General features: G+C 41.0%; 1 protein-coding gene across 1 annotated transcript in view; it reads left to right on the top strand.

Moving 5' to 3' along the window:
* LOC133382829 (serotriflin-like) overlaps positions 1 to 5,987 on the top strand; it is a 38,408-nt gene extending 32,421 nt beyond the window's left edge. Inside the window, exons 5-7 of the mRNA XM_061622326.1 lie at positions 2,535 to 2,629; positions 4,619 to 4,707; positions 5,799 to 5,987. Coding sequence (XP_061478310.1) covers positions 2,535 to 2,629; positions 4,619 to 4,707; positions 5,799 to 5,926 — 312 coding nt within the window. The 3' untranslated portion in view covers positions 5,927 to 5,987. The remainder of the gene's footprint in view (positions 1 to 2,534; positions 2,630 to 4,618; positions 4,708 to 5,798) is intronic.
* The last annotated feature ends 8,063 nt before the right edge of the window (positions 5,988 to 14,050 follow it).

Below are 14,050 nucleotides of genomic sequence, written 5' to 3' on the forward strand. Positions count from 1 at the left end.
TGTTTTGCTGAGTGTATTCTTACCATCTAAAGGCGTGTAGTAGTTTTATATGTATGCAGAGGTGGAAACAGCACAAATGTTTGTATTTTTATGACGGAAAATCCATATTTTCATATGCTAAAGAACTGCATTGCTGCATTTGGAGAACTGCAAAAGCCAGCAGACAACATGATGCTGATCCAAGGGGAGGGTGGGGAGAACTAGTAGGTGCAACATAGGATTCACGCAATTTGAATTCCTCAACATCCCTACAGCAATCTTATCCAGCGTTTAGAACGAGCTCAAGATTCCCCAGACCTTACCTCACGTGCCTTAAGGCAAAATGGGGAACCTTGGGCCTTGGGCCAAATTCACCCTCCCCAAGCTTCTCTGTCTGGCCACCAGAACTCTTCCTGTACTACACTCCCTCCTTAGCCACATCCCCTTTCTCCAGGCATGCATCTCGCTGGGTGGGCTTTTTACCCCCTTGAGTGTTTTTGCGTGGTTGGGATGTGTCTTTGAACTCTGATAATGACTTATGCTTGCTTGGATGATGATCGAGGTGTGTGTGTGTAGAAACTACCCTACTTTACAAAAGTAAATTTTACATTGGTTGCTCTGCCAATGTTTGCCTCTGGCCCCTCTCGCCACTGACATATGGCTCCCAGAAGAAAATAGAGCCATAGGTTAAAAAAATGGTTGCCCACCACTGCCTTAAGTTCTCTATTACCCAACTGATGTACTGGAGCACACCATATAAGCCCTTGGGTTATCTCTCTGGGCTTTGTTAGGCCTTGCCTCACATGCCTAGAGGTCTGTGGTAATATTGCTCCTCCCTCAGTTTGGAAGCCTCTTGAATTACGAGATGGGAACTGATACACACTAGGAATGTTTTTCAAACCTTCCAAGCCTTGTCTTGTATGCTGTAAGGCTTTTGGTATGGTTGCTATGTGCCTTCAAGTCGATTACGACTTATGGCGACCCTATGAATCAGCGACCTCCAAGAGCATCTGTCATGAACCACCCTGTTCAGATCTTGTAAGTTCAGGTCTGTGGCTTCCTTTATGGAATCAATCCATCTCTTGTTTGGCCTTCCTCTTTTTCTACTCCCTTCTGTTTTTCCCAGCATTATGGTCTTTTCTAGTGAGGCTTTTGGTAAGCTTAGAGAAAACAACTTCACTGAAGGTGCCTCTGGGAATGCAAGGTGTAGGGCATCCTTGGTTATGTTAGAGCCATGTCTCATTCTGTTTCCCTTTGAAGGAGTAAAACAGTGCAAGACACATTCCTCTCTCAGCAAAGCACGCCCATTCAAGAATTCTATTTTCTTATCTTCCTATCGCTTAGGATTGAAATTGACAGACCAGAAACCACTTGCAAAGCACTATAGTTGATGTGAACAATGCATTAACTTGGATGAAATTTGGGATTAGAGCAGCTGTGGTTAGTAAATGGTATAGAAATTACCCATTTTTTTTCTTCATTTCCAATCCCATATATATTGTTATGAAGCTCCCAGCCAGGGGCTTGTCAGTTGCTCCCACATTTTTCACCTTGGGGCTACTTTACACATTACACATGTATACAAACACATTATATGTATACTATATATCACATTTTAGTAATCACAAGAAAAGAACATAAGAAGAGCCTGCTTGATTAGGCCACTGACCCATCTAGTCCAGTACCCTGTTCACACAGCAGCCAACCAGATGCCTATGGGAAGCCCACAAGCAGTACAAGTACAAAAGCATTCGCCCCTCCTGCTGTTTCCTGCAACTGGTATTTGGAAACATACTGCCTCTGACTGTAGATGCAAAGCATTGCCATCCTGGCTAGTAGCCACTGATAGCCTTATCTTCCATGAATTTGTCTAATCCTCTTTTAAGGCCATACAAGCCAATGGCCATCTCTACCTCTTGTGGGACTGAATGCCTATGTAGTGTCTGAAGAAGTACTTTCTTTTGTTTGTCCTGAATCTTCTAACATTCAGCTTCCTTGGATGTCCACGACTTTTAGTGTTAAGAGAGCAGGATAAAACCTTTCCTGTATCCACTTTTTCCATGCCATGCATACATTTCAACACTTCTATCATGACACCTTTTACTTGCCTTTTCTCTAAACTAAAAAGCCCCAGATGCTGCAACCTTCCTGCACAGGGGAGTCGCTCCGTCCCCTCGATCATTTGGTTGCTCTGAACCTTTTCCAACTCTACAATATCCTTCTTGAGGTGAGGCAACCAGAACTGCACACAGTATTCCGAATGCGGTCTCGTAAATGTCTAAAAGCACTACGTGTGAATGTAGCAAAGGCATGGATCATACAGGTACAGCTGTCAGGAATGCTACTGTTACAAAGTAGAAAACAGTATGGTACAAACTTTGCAATTTATAGTTGGTAAATAATGTTGCTTCCCTGATTGAACTAGACAGACTTCATTTCACTTCTAAAAGTGTACGGTAGTATTAGTATTTTAAAAGTTCCACTGAGACCATGACTTGTGTTGAGTGTTAAATTACAGACTTGATTTAATGTATTTTTCCCCATTCTGTTCATAGCTCATTTGGTATAAGTCACATGAAGTTGGATGCGCTCTTGCCTACTGCCCAGAGAATACCTTTAGTTTCTTCTACCTGTGCCATTACTGCCCTGGGTAACTATCATTTTTGTGCAGTGTCCTGAATTCTCCATGTATGAGAGCTCACATGCTGGTGGTAAGGAGCAAGGGGGTGCCCCACCCACTTCTCACATATTACCCCAAGGGTATGTGGCCCTTGACAGAAAAAGGCTCCCACTGGTTTTCAGCAAGGCATGAGGCCCAAAATAGAGTGCCCTCTCATGAGGTAGAACCAACACTTTAAAACATTTCTTGCTGCACATTTATTTATTTGAGAATTTTTATCCTCCTCTTTCATTTCATTTCATTTCATTTCATTTCATTAAATTTATATACCGCCCATAGCGGTATATTCTCCACTGCAGAAGCAATGCTCAGGATACATAAAACTATTAGCAACACAGTACATCATTTAAAATCAATAGAAGCTGTAGAGAGACACAGCAGGAAAAATCAGCCTAAAGTATGAGGTCAAAGCCCCTCAATCTGGGAGATCAGATGCCTCCCTATACAAACATGTCTTAGGTGGTAGTGGTGATTGTGGGCAAACAGACTTCCCAGTCCATGGTATTCCATGATCCACAAAGGCAGCTCTCTTTTGCAGTCCAGGCGGTTGTGCCTTGGCCTGAGAAACAAAAGCTGTCTCCCCCCCCCCCAGCAGATATTAAGGAGGCAGACTTGTAGGAGGAGACGGTCCTCAGTTCATGCCTTCATATCTTCTTCCCCCATGGTAATTCCTAAAGAGGGTGAGGACTTAATGCTTCTAACTTCTTATAGACTGATATCACTCTTAATTAATCATGATAGCGTTACCAATATTTGAGCAAGGTGATTAAAGAGAATTTTAAAGAAATATATACATCCTTTGATAAAATGTATAGACAATTGGACTTGGCCCGAAAGGTGTGGGGAAGATAGCAAGCTGTCTCACTGGATTGAAAAAGGTTTTCCATCCCTTATTGAGAAACGTTACTTCTTTGTCATGACTACTGAAAGTAACTGAAATCACCTATTAGTATTTAGCTTTCTCCCTTTGATGCCCTCCCCGCCCCCCCACAAATTTCAGTCTTCATCTCAGGATAACCATGAGCATTTGGATCCAGGAGAGTGATAATATGTCCCCATTCCCATTTGACCTCACTGCTCATGTTTTTTTTCTCTCTGCACTTGTGAGTAAATATCCAGTGTCAACTTAGGATAACACTTCATGCATCTGCTGAAGTGGTGTCTAGTTCATGAAAGCTTGTGGTGTAAAGTTATAACAAATTGTTATATTAAAGGTACCACAAAACTCTTTGGGTTTTTTTTAGTTTATTTTTATTGGATTTTCAGTTGGTATAAGTAACAAAATGAAGCACAACATTAAATCTACAGAGATAAGAATGCCCTTCCTCCCTCCCCTCCCTCCCTCCCTGGAATGCCCGTTGTTATGGAATTTTTGTCAATCACTTCTCATAGATAAGACATATTTTAGTTTCAACCGGCAAAAAGTGTAAAGTTTAAACTATCCATAAGTCTTTGAAAGGCTTTGGGACTTGATGATTCATGTCTTTAGCTGCTGTAAATGAATTAAATGGCCACCAGTCTGCTGTGAAATCGTCCTTTTTCTTCTTTCCTTTGGACACACACAAGTTTCTCCAGCAGGGCAATTTCCTATAGTTTTTTTTTTATACCAATAGTCCACCGTCAGTCCCTTCAGGTCCCTTCAGTCCTTTTCTCATAAAAAGCAGGCTATTACGGTCCTAGCCACTGTCGGCATAAACCTTATCAGCTTCTTATAAAGGATCTCTCGATTATCTCCCAAAAATAGGTTTAAAAGTGCCAATTCCAGAGTGAAAACTCTGTTTTTTGCAGCAATATTTTAAGTGATCTGCTTCTCTTGAAATTATTTTGAGCAAGTGGTGTGTTACTGTCTTCAATCAATAATTAGAAAGTCATTTGAACTCTATATTTATTTTGCATGGTACTGCATCTTTAGGGACTGTTTTTTGATTATCAAAGTGCTGCATTGCTCTATGATTTCAGTGGGAACATTCAAGACACAATAGCAACACCCTACAAAAAAGGCTCGACATGTGGAGATTGCCCTGCAAACTGTGAGGATAAACTGTGCAGTAAGTTACTGATGTAAAGCAATTCTTTTGGATAGTATTGATTTTCTAAATTATCAGCATAATTCTAAATTATTCTTATTTAGTAAGTCATTCTAGAAACTTTTGCAAATCTTGTCCACCACCCCCCATTCGGGGATCACCAATGGTCAGTCTTATAGATGAATACGCAGAGCTTGGAAAAGTTACTTTTTTAAACTACAACTCCCACCAGCCCCAGCCAGCATGGCCACTGGATTGGCTGATGGGAGTTGTAGTTCAAAAAAGTAACTTTTCCAAGCTCTGAATTTAGACATCCACAGGTGTATCATCACCTGGCCCTGAGACCTTTCCTGGAGATTGAATCCCAGCACTTATTTACTGCCATAAAGAAGGCTTTATTCAGAATTAACTTTTCATAGGAACAGAACTCTAAGCAAGACCCCTTGGGAGATCATTGTGAACAACAACATTCTCTAAAATAGACTGAGCCTAGACCAGTTAGAACTCCCAGGGTAATAATTATTGGCACCTTTAGATTATTTATTTAATGAATCACTTCCTGTAAAACATCCTGAAGTGATTTAACAATACAAACAATACAAATTTAACAATACAATATATATGTAAAAACATATATAAAAACAATTTCAAGCCCAATACAGATACAGGCTGGAATAAAAATCTTAACTTAAAATGCTTATTGGAAGTTGAGCTTAGAACCAGACAGAAAGCTAGTGAGATAACCTAAGACTGGAAAAGCATGGGCATGGAATATGCACTCGCTAATAGCGGGACCAGAGCATCGTGAATCAGTTTGTCTTGAATGTATTCAAGGACAGCTTCAACTGAAGTGCATTGCGGAAATAAACCGAAGAGTTTACCAAGCCATGGATGAAAATAGCAAGTCCCTTTCCTCCAAGGCAACATGCTGATAATGACAAAAAAAATATTTTGGATTAATAAGGAGAAATCTGCTTGACTGTTGCAAGATTAAAATAATATGTAGTGCAAATCTCAGGGGAAAGAGATGGATAGATGATAAATAAAAGCAGGTGTATTTCTCTCTCTCTCTGTTTTGTATCTAATTTTTATTTTTGTTTGATTCCTTTCAGCCAATCCATGCAAGTATGCCGATCTGTATAGTGAATGTGATAACATGAAACAATCATTCACGTGTAATCTGAAAATCATGCATGAGTACTGCAAAGCTTCTTGTAAATGTTCAACAGAAATTATTTAACATATATACAAATCAGCACCACAAGATTCATCTTCAGAGGATGGTTCTTCATTGAAAAGAATGGAAATTCAGCATTAAAAAGTATATTTCTCTCTCTAAAACTGATAACAAATTAGCATTTGTATGTACCTGATTTTTAAAAAACAGCATTCCCAATAATTATTGGCAATTTGACATACAAATATGTTGATCCCTGTGCCCACCTTAGGTTTTAAAAACATTATTATGCTATAGAAAATGTTTTTAATACTTCATAACTACATGTTTAAATATTACAAATTATTCATCCCCTCCTCAACATGTTACAGCTTCACCTTAGATTTCATTTCCATGCAAAACTGTGTCCGGAATATTGCTCAGTAAGCTAGACATGTGCTGTATAACTGCTTCTTATTCAAAGTTGAATCTGATTGTAATTAATAGCTGATATATTCTGGAATTCCATGCGTATCAATCCCATTGATTTTGTTTTTTAAAAATTAGGAAGTGGCTGCAAGAAACTTTTGAATAAACTATTAGACATTTTTTAATGTTTCAAGTGGTTCCCTCAGAACTTTTTGTTGACTGTAAAAATGAAAGTAATTTTACAAAATAAATGCATTCTTGACCTTCACTGATGCCTGATGATTGCACTTAATTCTCTACTATTTAAGAAACAAGAACCAAACATGGGTAAAATACTGCAGTTAATTAAAGGTCAAGTCATACCAAGGTGAAGTGATGTCATGGGTTATTAGTATTCTGAGCATTGAATCCATGACGAAACTGATCTAGTGCTGAGCCAAAATGGGGTTGCCATTTAGGCAGTTCTTTAGGGGCTAGGCCTTATTAACAGTGACATGGTGCTTGTGCCCCGGGACGGAAGTGGAGCTGGGACAGGAAGACAGAAACCACATGATGGGATACAAACAGATCATAAACATTATTGGATACAGCCTCACAATGGCAAGTCCTAGCAGGGCTGCACCTAGACATTTAACTGAAACAGAGCAGCAAATGGCACCCTGTTCCCCCCAACAAGTCAAGGTGCAAAATAACCAAGATGTACCAAATTATTTTGGCACCTGAAACAAAACACAACATGCTCTTCTCTCCCTTCTTGGCAGTAAAAATACAATAGTAAAGAATTAAATTTGCTACCCTCTTATGATACCCAAAATGTGCTGCCTGAGGCAGCCACCTCAATCCACGTAAAGTTAGGGCCAGTTTTGAGGCCTGGTTGCTTTCATATATAGCTTTGGCACAGTTGAAGTTCTAGTCCTTATTGTTACGCATGGAGCTTGAACTTCCTTGTGAGCATAGCTCACTAGAAATCCAAGTTCCCCTATTAAGAGAGCGGCAGGATCTTTGGCTGGAGTTACCCGCACGTCACGCCCCAGAGCATGTATAATTTTACCCTTAACCCAATGACACATACACAGAAAGTAAAATAAAGAGTGGTTTTATTAAGAGAAGGAACAAGGAAAAATATTGCAGTTTACAATTACAGTTAACAATGAGCAGCTTTCTAACTATTATTCATTCATTCAGCAACACTGGATAGACTAAAGCAAAGAGACTAAACTTATGCACAATTTCACGTCAAACTCACCCACACAGAAAGAAAAGGAAAGAAAGAGGCACAGAAGTTGCATATACCTTTCCTGGAGAGTTGCTGCAAGACCAAGACTTGAGAGAGACTTTCGTATGTAGCCCAGTGAGCCAAAAGCTCTGCCCTCATGGATCCAGCGCTAGATTTTAAAGTTCTCACCCAAATCCGTAGCTCTGAAGCTCTGCCATTGTCCCGAAGAGGCTAGGGTGCGTTGATAAGAAAGGCAGCTGTTGACCCCTCCAGAAGGAGGAACTGCCAACCCCTTCCAACCCCTCCTGTTTTATACCTTTTCCTAACTAACTGACCCCAATGTAAACCCAATGTAAATGTCTCCAGGAAGATGTGGACATGACAAATAAGAACAATGAAAGAATTTAGGATAATCAGTCAAGGAATTTGGTTTTCCCCCAGAAACCATTCCTTGAGGAATTCCCACATAATGACTGCAATCTCCTACCTGTGAACGCCTAATGTTCTGTCTCTTTAAGATTATCATAACGGTTATGCAGACCATTTCCTAGTTTGAAAGGAGCTATCCTGTCTCCTCCTAAACGTTTAAAAATGGATCACATTTCCTAGTTTGAAAGGAGCTATTCTGTCTCCTCCCAAAGGCTTTAGATTATCATAAACATTTCCTTTGTTTGAAAGGAGCACCTGTTCTTACTGGGTGACATTCCCCAAATTTCCATAGGAGTCAGGAAGTCTATACCTTCAGGCTTTCAAAATATGTACTCAGAGGTCACAGAGGGGCTGTCTCCCAGGAATCTTTGCTGTTGCAGGCTTTCCAGACTCTGGTTCACTGAGGTGAATCAAAGATTAAAAATCCCCAATATTTGATTCCTCATTACATTATTTATAAATTAAAAACACAAATCACTGGGTTTGAATGGCATTTACCTAAGAATTTTTAAGCCTTCATATCGTAGGACTAGAAAGTGGCCAAGGTAGCAAAAGTTTTTAAAAAGGGATTGAGGATTGGTTCAGGGAATTACAGGAATACCCCGCATTAACGTACGCAATGGGTCCAGAGCAAGTACATAAACCAAAAATGTACTTAAAGTGAAGCACTACCTTTTTTCACTTATCGATGCATATACTGCACTGCAATCGTCATATACGGGCATAACTGATGTAAATAACGCATTTATAACTAAAATAAACACAGTAGGCCTTATTTTAAGAAAACTTTTGTAGTTGGAAACTGATCGGGCGGTGGCGTCATGCCATTAAGTGTCCTTTCTTGTGAAGCAAGCGTACGTAAACGGGGGAATGGTGCTACTGTAAGTATGTCCGGTACTCGCGAGTGTCCGTAAAGTGAAGGTCCGTATAGCAGGGTATTCCTGTACATACCACTTAGCTTAATGTCTGTTCTGGGAAAACTGGTGGAAAGCATTATTAAAAATAGAATTGCAAAGGATATAAAGAAGAAGTCTTGTTGAAGCAGAACAAGCATGGCTTCCACATGGGTAAGTCTTTACAATCTCACTAATCTTTTAGAGTTTTTTTAGGGTGTCAGCAAGCATATAGACTTGGGGAAACATAGGATGGGGGGAAATTTGATTCAGTTCACATTTAAAGCTGCATCTATCAAATTTGTACTTTCTGAAACAATATGAGAACTGAAACACAGTCATGCTTCAAAATTCGCTCTTCTCTGAATTCTGCAATGCAGTTCGCCAACCAAGCTATGTTTACAAGAATGCATATATTAGGGGTAAGTATGCATTAAAATGAATATATTAGTGGAAAAACCATACAAAATGCATTATATTAGAAGAATATAATTTTTGGAAAAATGTTTACAGTAGTCATAACTGCATACAAAAATGTGTGTATTTGGAGAAATTTGCACTAAAATGCGGATGAATGTTTTAGAGGATTTTTAAAAAAATGTAAATTGCTGAGAAATGTGGAGAACAGAATGTAAGATTGGAAATGTGAGAAACTGAGAAAACTGAAATTGATAGATCCTTCCACCTCTAGCTAGAGGTGAACCACTTGACATGATGTACTTAGACCTTCAAAAAGTTTTCAACAAGGTGCCTCACCAAAGATTCTTGTGTCTCTTAGTGATCATGAAATAAGAGGAGACTACCTCTTATGAATCAGATGATCCATTGGCTTTTCTTATATTCTTGTGGATGCTGGTAGGTGGGAGGCAACAGTTGCTGACAGCTTAAGCCATTTCCACATGTTTCACCCACCTACTGGGGTGTGGTGTCAGGCCCTTGGTTGACCTGATCCCAGTCCAGCAACCCCTGTGTTCCTTAAAGGAGCCCCTTCTTGATTGGGTAGAGTGCGGTTCTCCTCCCTTTTCCCTATCAACTAAAGAATCCTGTCCAATGCCACTGTGCCAAGTGCAGAATGTTGCCTCTGTTGTGATGAAGAAATTAAAGCCCCATGTATAGGTAATCAAGCAGTAGGTAACGATTGCTATGAGGATGAGAAAAACCCTGCTATCAAGAAGGCCAGTTACTATTGTGAGTAAAATTCCTTCCTTCCCAGCCCAGTTAACTGGTGGCTAACACTGGCCAATAGCCATGTGTAGCAGAGTTTAAAGCTGTATGAGAAACATAAAAAGAGGTGGAGAAGGGAACACTATGACCAAGTCTGTGGAAGGCCTGCCCAATTAAAGGTAACAAGCTCTCTCACTGGTCTGTTCCACTCAAACACTGCTCCTCTCCCATGCGGCTTTTCTGAGTGACCAAGGGGAGTAGACGTTTGGCAGTACAAGTCCATTGTGAATGGCCAGATAGCAGTGCGCGGTACTGCCATTGTGGGCCCAAAGATGGCACCAGATGAAAGTGGGAAGCCAGGCTTGTTTTGATGGTGCTGCCTTTTCTCTCCCTTTCTACAGAGGGTGTTTCTGTGAGGGAGAAAATGGCAGCTTCTGGTTAGGCCTGTCCCCTTCCCCAGAATGCCCCAGTGATTGAAATGATTGAAAAGTGATTGAAATGGGCCAAAAAGTTGCCACTCCATTCATGATTCAACCTCTGAAATGGGAGGGAACTTAGAAAAGTGCTGGGGGTGGTGGTAACCTTTCCTTTTCTTTTTGAAACTCCCCACTTTTAAAAAGGCTTTTTAAATCCACAAGCTTTGATAGCCCAGCAATATTATTATTTGATTTGTTAGTCACTTGTTGCCTGAATGATTTACAACATTGTTAAAAATACAAATACATTTATTTGTTTATTAGATTTATATCCCACCCTTCCTATATATATGTTTGAAAGCATCACACTTACAAAACTGTCCTTTGGTGACCCATGGGGGGAGCTTTGGTGACCTGCAGGGGAAGGGCTCTGGTGACCCTTGAGGAGAGGGGGCCGCTTTGGCAACCTGGGGGGCGGAGGAGGAGGAGGAGGGCTTTGGCAATCTGTGGGGAGGATTTTGGCAACCCATGGGGGGAAGGGGGCAGCTTTGGCAACTGTGGGGCAGCAGCTTTGGTGACCTGTGGGGGAGCTTTGGTGACAGTTGGCGGGGTTGATGAGAGAAATGAGCAAGGGTGGCAACTCCTAGTGAATCACAGAACAGCAGCAACTCCCATACAGCCACAGAAAGCTTTGACAGCACACTAACAACAAACAGTATCATCCTAGTCTATCAAAAGCCTGGGAAAAAAGAAAAGTCCTTACTAGGGGCTGAAAAGATGTCAACTAAGGTGTCATGCAGAACTCACTGGGGAGAGCGTTCTGCAGATGGGGGGCCACAAATGAAAGGCCTCCTTCCTTGTCACCAAACCACTCTCAGAGGAGGAATCTGGAGAAAGGCCTCAGAAGAAGGTGTGTGGTACCCCCAGTGGTGGCCTCACACTGGCTATTGCCATATTCACATTGCATTGGGATGGAAGAATGGCTGCGAGAACCAGTTTGCCACTGCTGATGCGACATTGCCAAAGATGGTGGATTTAGAAAGTCTTGTTTACAAAAGTAAAATAAAGATTTCAAGGGGAAGAAAAAAGGAAACAAGGCTATTGTTAGTCCCTCTCCTCCAGATCATTTCTCCCTGAATCTTATTGCTCCCTACTTTCACGTCGCACTGTTTCGTTTGCCAAAATCCCCCTCCCTCCATTCAGCCGAAGCTCTTAAATGAAACAAAAGGAGACCAGTCCTCTCCTCTGAGTGATACTATGGCATCATGTAGCATTGTTCTGGGCAGTATTCTATGAGGTAAAAATAGTGGTCCCAAGCTGGTAGCTACCAAAAGGAGTGTGACATTGTTTGCTACAACTTATTGTCACCACCTAATATAGGAAGCAGGACTGACGAAAGTGGGTGAGCAAGTTCGCTGCTCCTTTCACCAACTAATCTGAAAGTTACAAAAGCTGAACATCTGATTCCATCGCTTTGTCCATCCAGATCACAGGTTTGCCAATGTATTTTTGCAATGTTGATTGGGCCAGGCCATCATCTAGGCATACACCGGAGACATTATATGTAAAAAAAAAAAAAATGTGGGTAAAATGTGAGAATTTTCTGAGTGATCCAATAAAGCTGAATGTTGGAATATTTAGGATAGACAAAAGACAAAACTTCTTCATACAGAGCATAGTTAAAGAATATGAGAACATAAGAAACTACTGGATCAGGCCAGTGGCCCATCTAGTCCAGCATCCTGTTCTCATAGTGGCCAGCCTATGGTAAGCCTGTAATCAGGATCTAAGCACAAGAGAACTCTCCACTCCTGTGGATTCCAGCAAGTGGTATTCAGAAGCATACTGCCTCCAACAATAAAGGCAGAGCATCATGGCTAGTAGCCACTGATAGCCCTATCATTCATGTATTTCTCTAACCATCTTTTAAAGCCATCCAAGTTGCTGGAGGATAACTCAGCAAGCTTAACCAAAATCTCTGTTAGGTGATACTGCCACAGATGCAAGTATACAATAGGGACTCCAGATACAGGAGTTGTTTCTAGATCCAAGAATGGAAGGACTATGAAATACCTTGATGAAGGCGTGAACAAAGATATAACCAGCACACACACCCTTTCTGTTTGCAGAGATGTCTTGTATTCAGGTACAGTGGCTTATTTTTCCACTGCCCTCCTCCCTGGTGAAACCACCTTACAGGCTGTCACTACTTTCTTCCCTTAGATCAGGAGAAACCCTGCTGCAGGCCTGGAGCCAAATACCCATTTCTATCCAGGCCACTTAAGCTGTTGACAGTTTCATTTGCCATGTAATTCACTGGAAGCAAATATGATGAATACCCGAAATGCAAAAACACTTTTGACTGGAGAAGGTCTTGGCTGAAATACGAGACAGTGTTTTGGGGTCTGCATTTTGTGTTAAGGTTGTCAGTAACACAGCCAGCCGCTACTTTTTTGATATCACACCATTATTAATGACGAAACACTCTTGTGAGAGACAGGAATATTGCTTAGGCCTTATCTCATCTAGAGAGAAAGCAACGTTTCAGCAGGCCAAGGGAATCCCCTGGGTACACAGAAACCTTTATCTTTTCTCTTTGTGACCATAATGGGTGCAACTTGCCATATGGGGCCAGTAACTGACTATCAGAGGCTATGATAGAGATCTAACACACAGTGTACAGGGACAGAATAAAGTTTTATTTCTAGACAGAGGAGGAAAAGGAACCCATTCATTAATTCTAGTATGAGCTTTTAAGACTGCAATTGTAATTTACTATTGTAACCATTATCTGGATCAAATGGTGGTTTATGTTGAACAAATCACTGTTATCTTTGTACTTAAAGTTATGTACTTATTAACATGCTTCACTTATCTTTCTACCATATACCCAATTTATAGCTTTCTTTTTTTTCTGTGTAGCAAATGTGGATGTCCTGTATGACAAAATAAAACAAAAAAAATATTTGGGGACCAATGGTCTTACTCACTATCAAGCAGCTTCCTCTGTTCATAGCCCTTGAAGCCATGAAGTGCATAGAATGCAGTCATGAAGTGCTGGCAAACATTTTATTGCTTATTAAAGCATCTTTTATGTATACAGTATGAACATCAAATCCACCAGCACTGGGAACTGAATGTTCATCCTGGCATCCATTTGTTAATTCATATTTTAAAATGAACTTTATCTTAGCTTTCAAGGACAATGATGCCCAGCCACAAATATTCAAAATATTCAGCATGTCAGTCTTATGCATAGTGGTAAATATGATTATGCATGGTGTAGAGAAAGTGGATATGACTCTCCGTGGCGCAGAGTGGTAAGCGGTGGTAACGCAGCCGAAGCTCTGCTCACGGCCGGAGTTCGATTCCAACGGAAGGAGGAAGTCGAACCTCCGGTAAAAGGGATCGAGGTCCAATCAGCCTTCCATCCATCCGTGGTTGGTAAATGAGTACCCGGCATATGCTGGGGGGTAAAGAAAGGCCCGGGAAGGAACTGGCAAACCCACCCCATATATACGGTCTGCCTAGTAAACATCGCAAGACATCACCCTAAGAGTCGGAAACGACTCGCACTACAAGTGCGGGGACACCTTTACCTTTTAGAGAAAGTGGATAAGGAGTTTCTCTCCTTTTCTCGTAATACTAGAACTTGAGGCCA

The sequence above is a fragment of the Rhineura floridana genome, chromosome 4 (assembly GCF_030035675.1).
Source record: "Rhineura floridana isolate rRhiFlo1 chromosome 4, rRhiFlo1.hap2, whole genome shotgun sequence".
NCBI classification, from domain to species: Eukaryota; Metazoa; Chordata; class Lepidosauria; order Squamata; family Rhineuridae; genus Rhineura; species Rhineura floridana.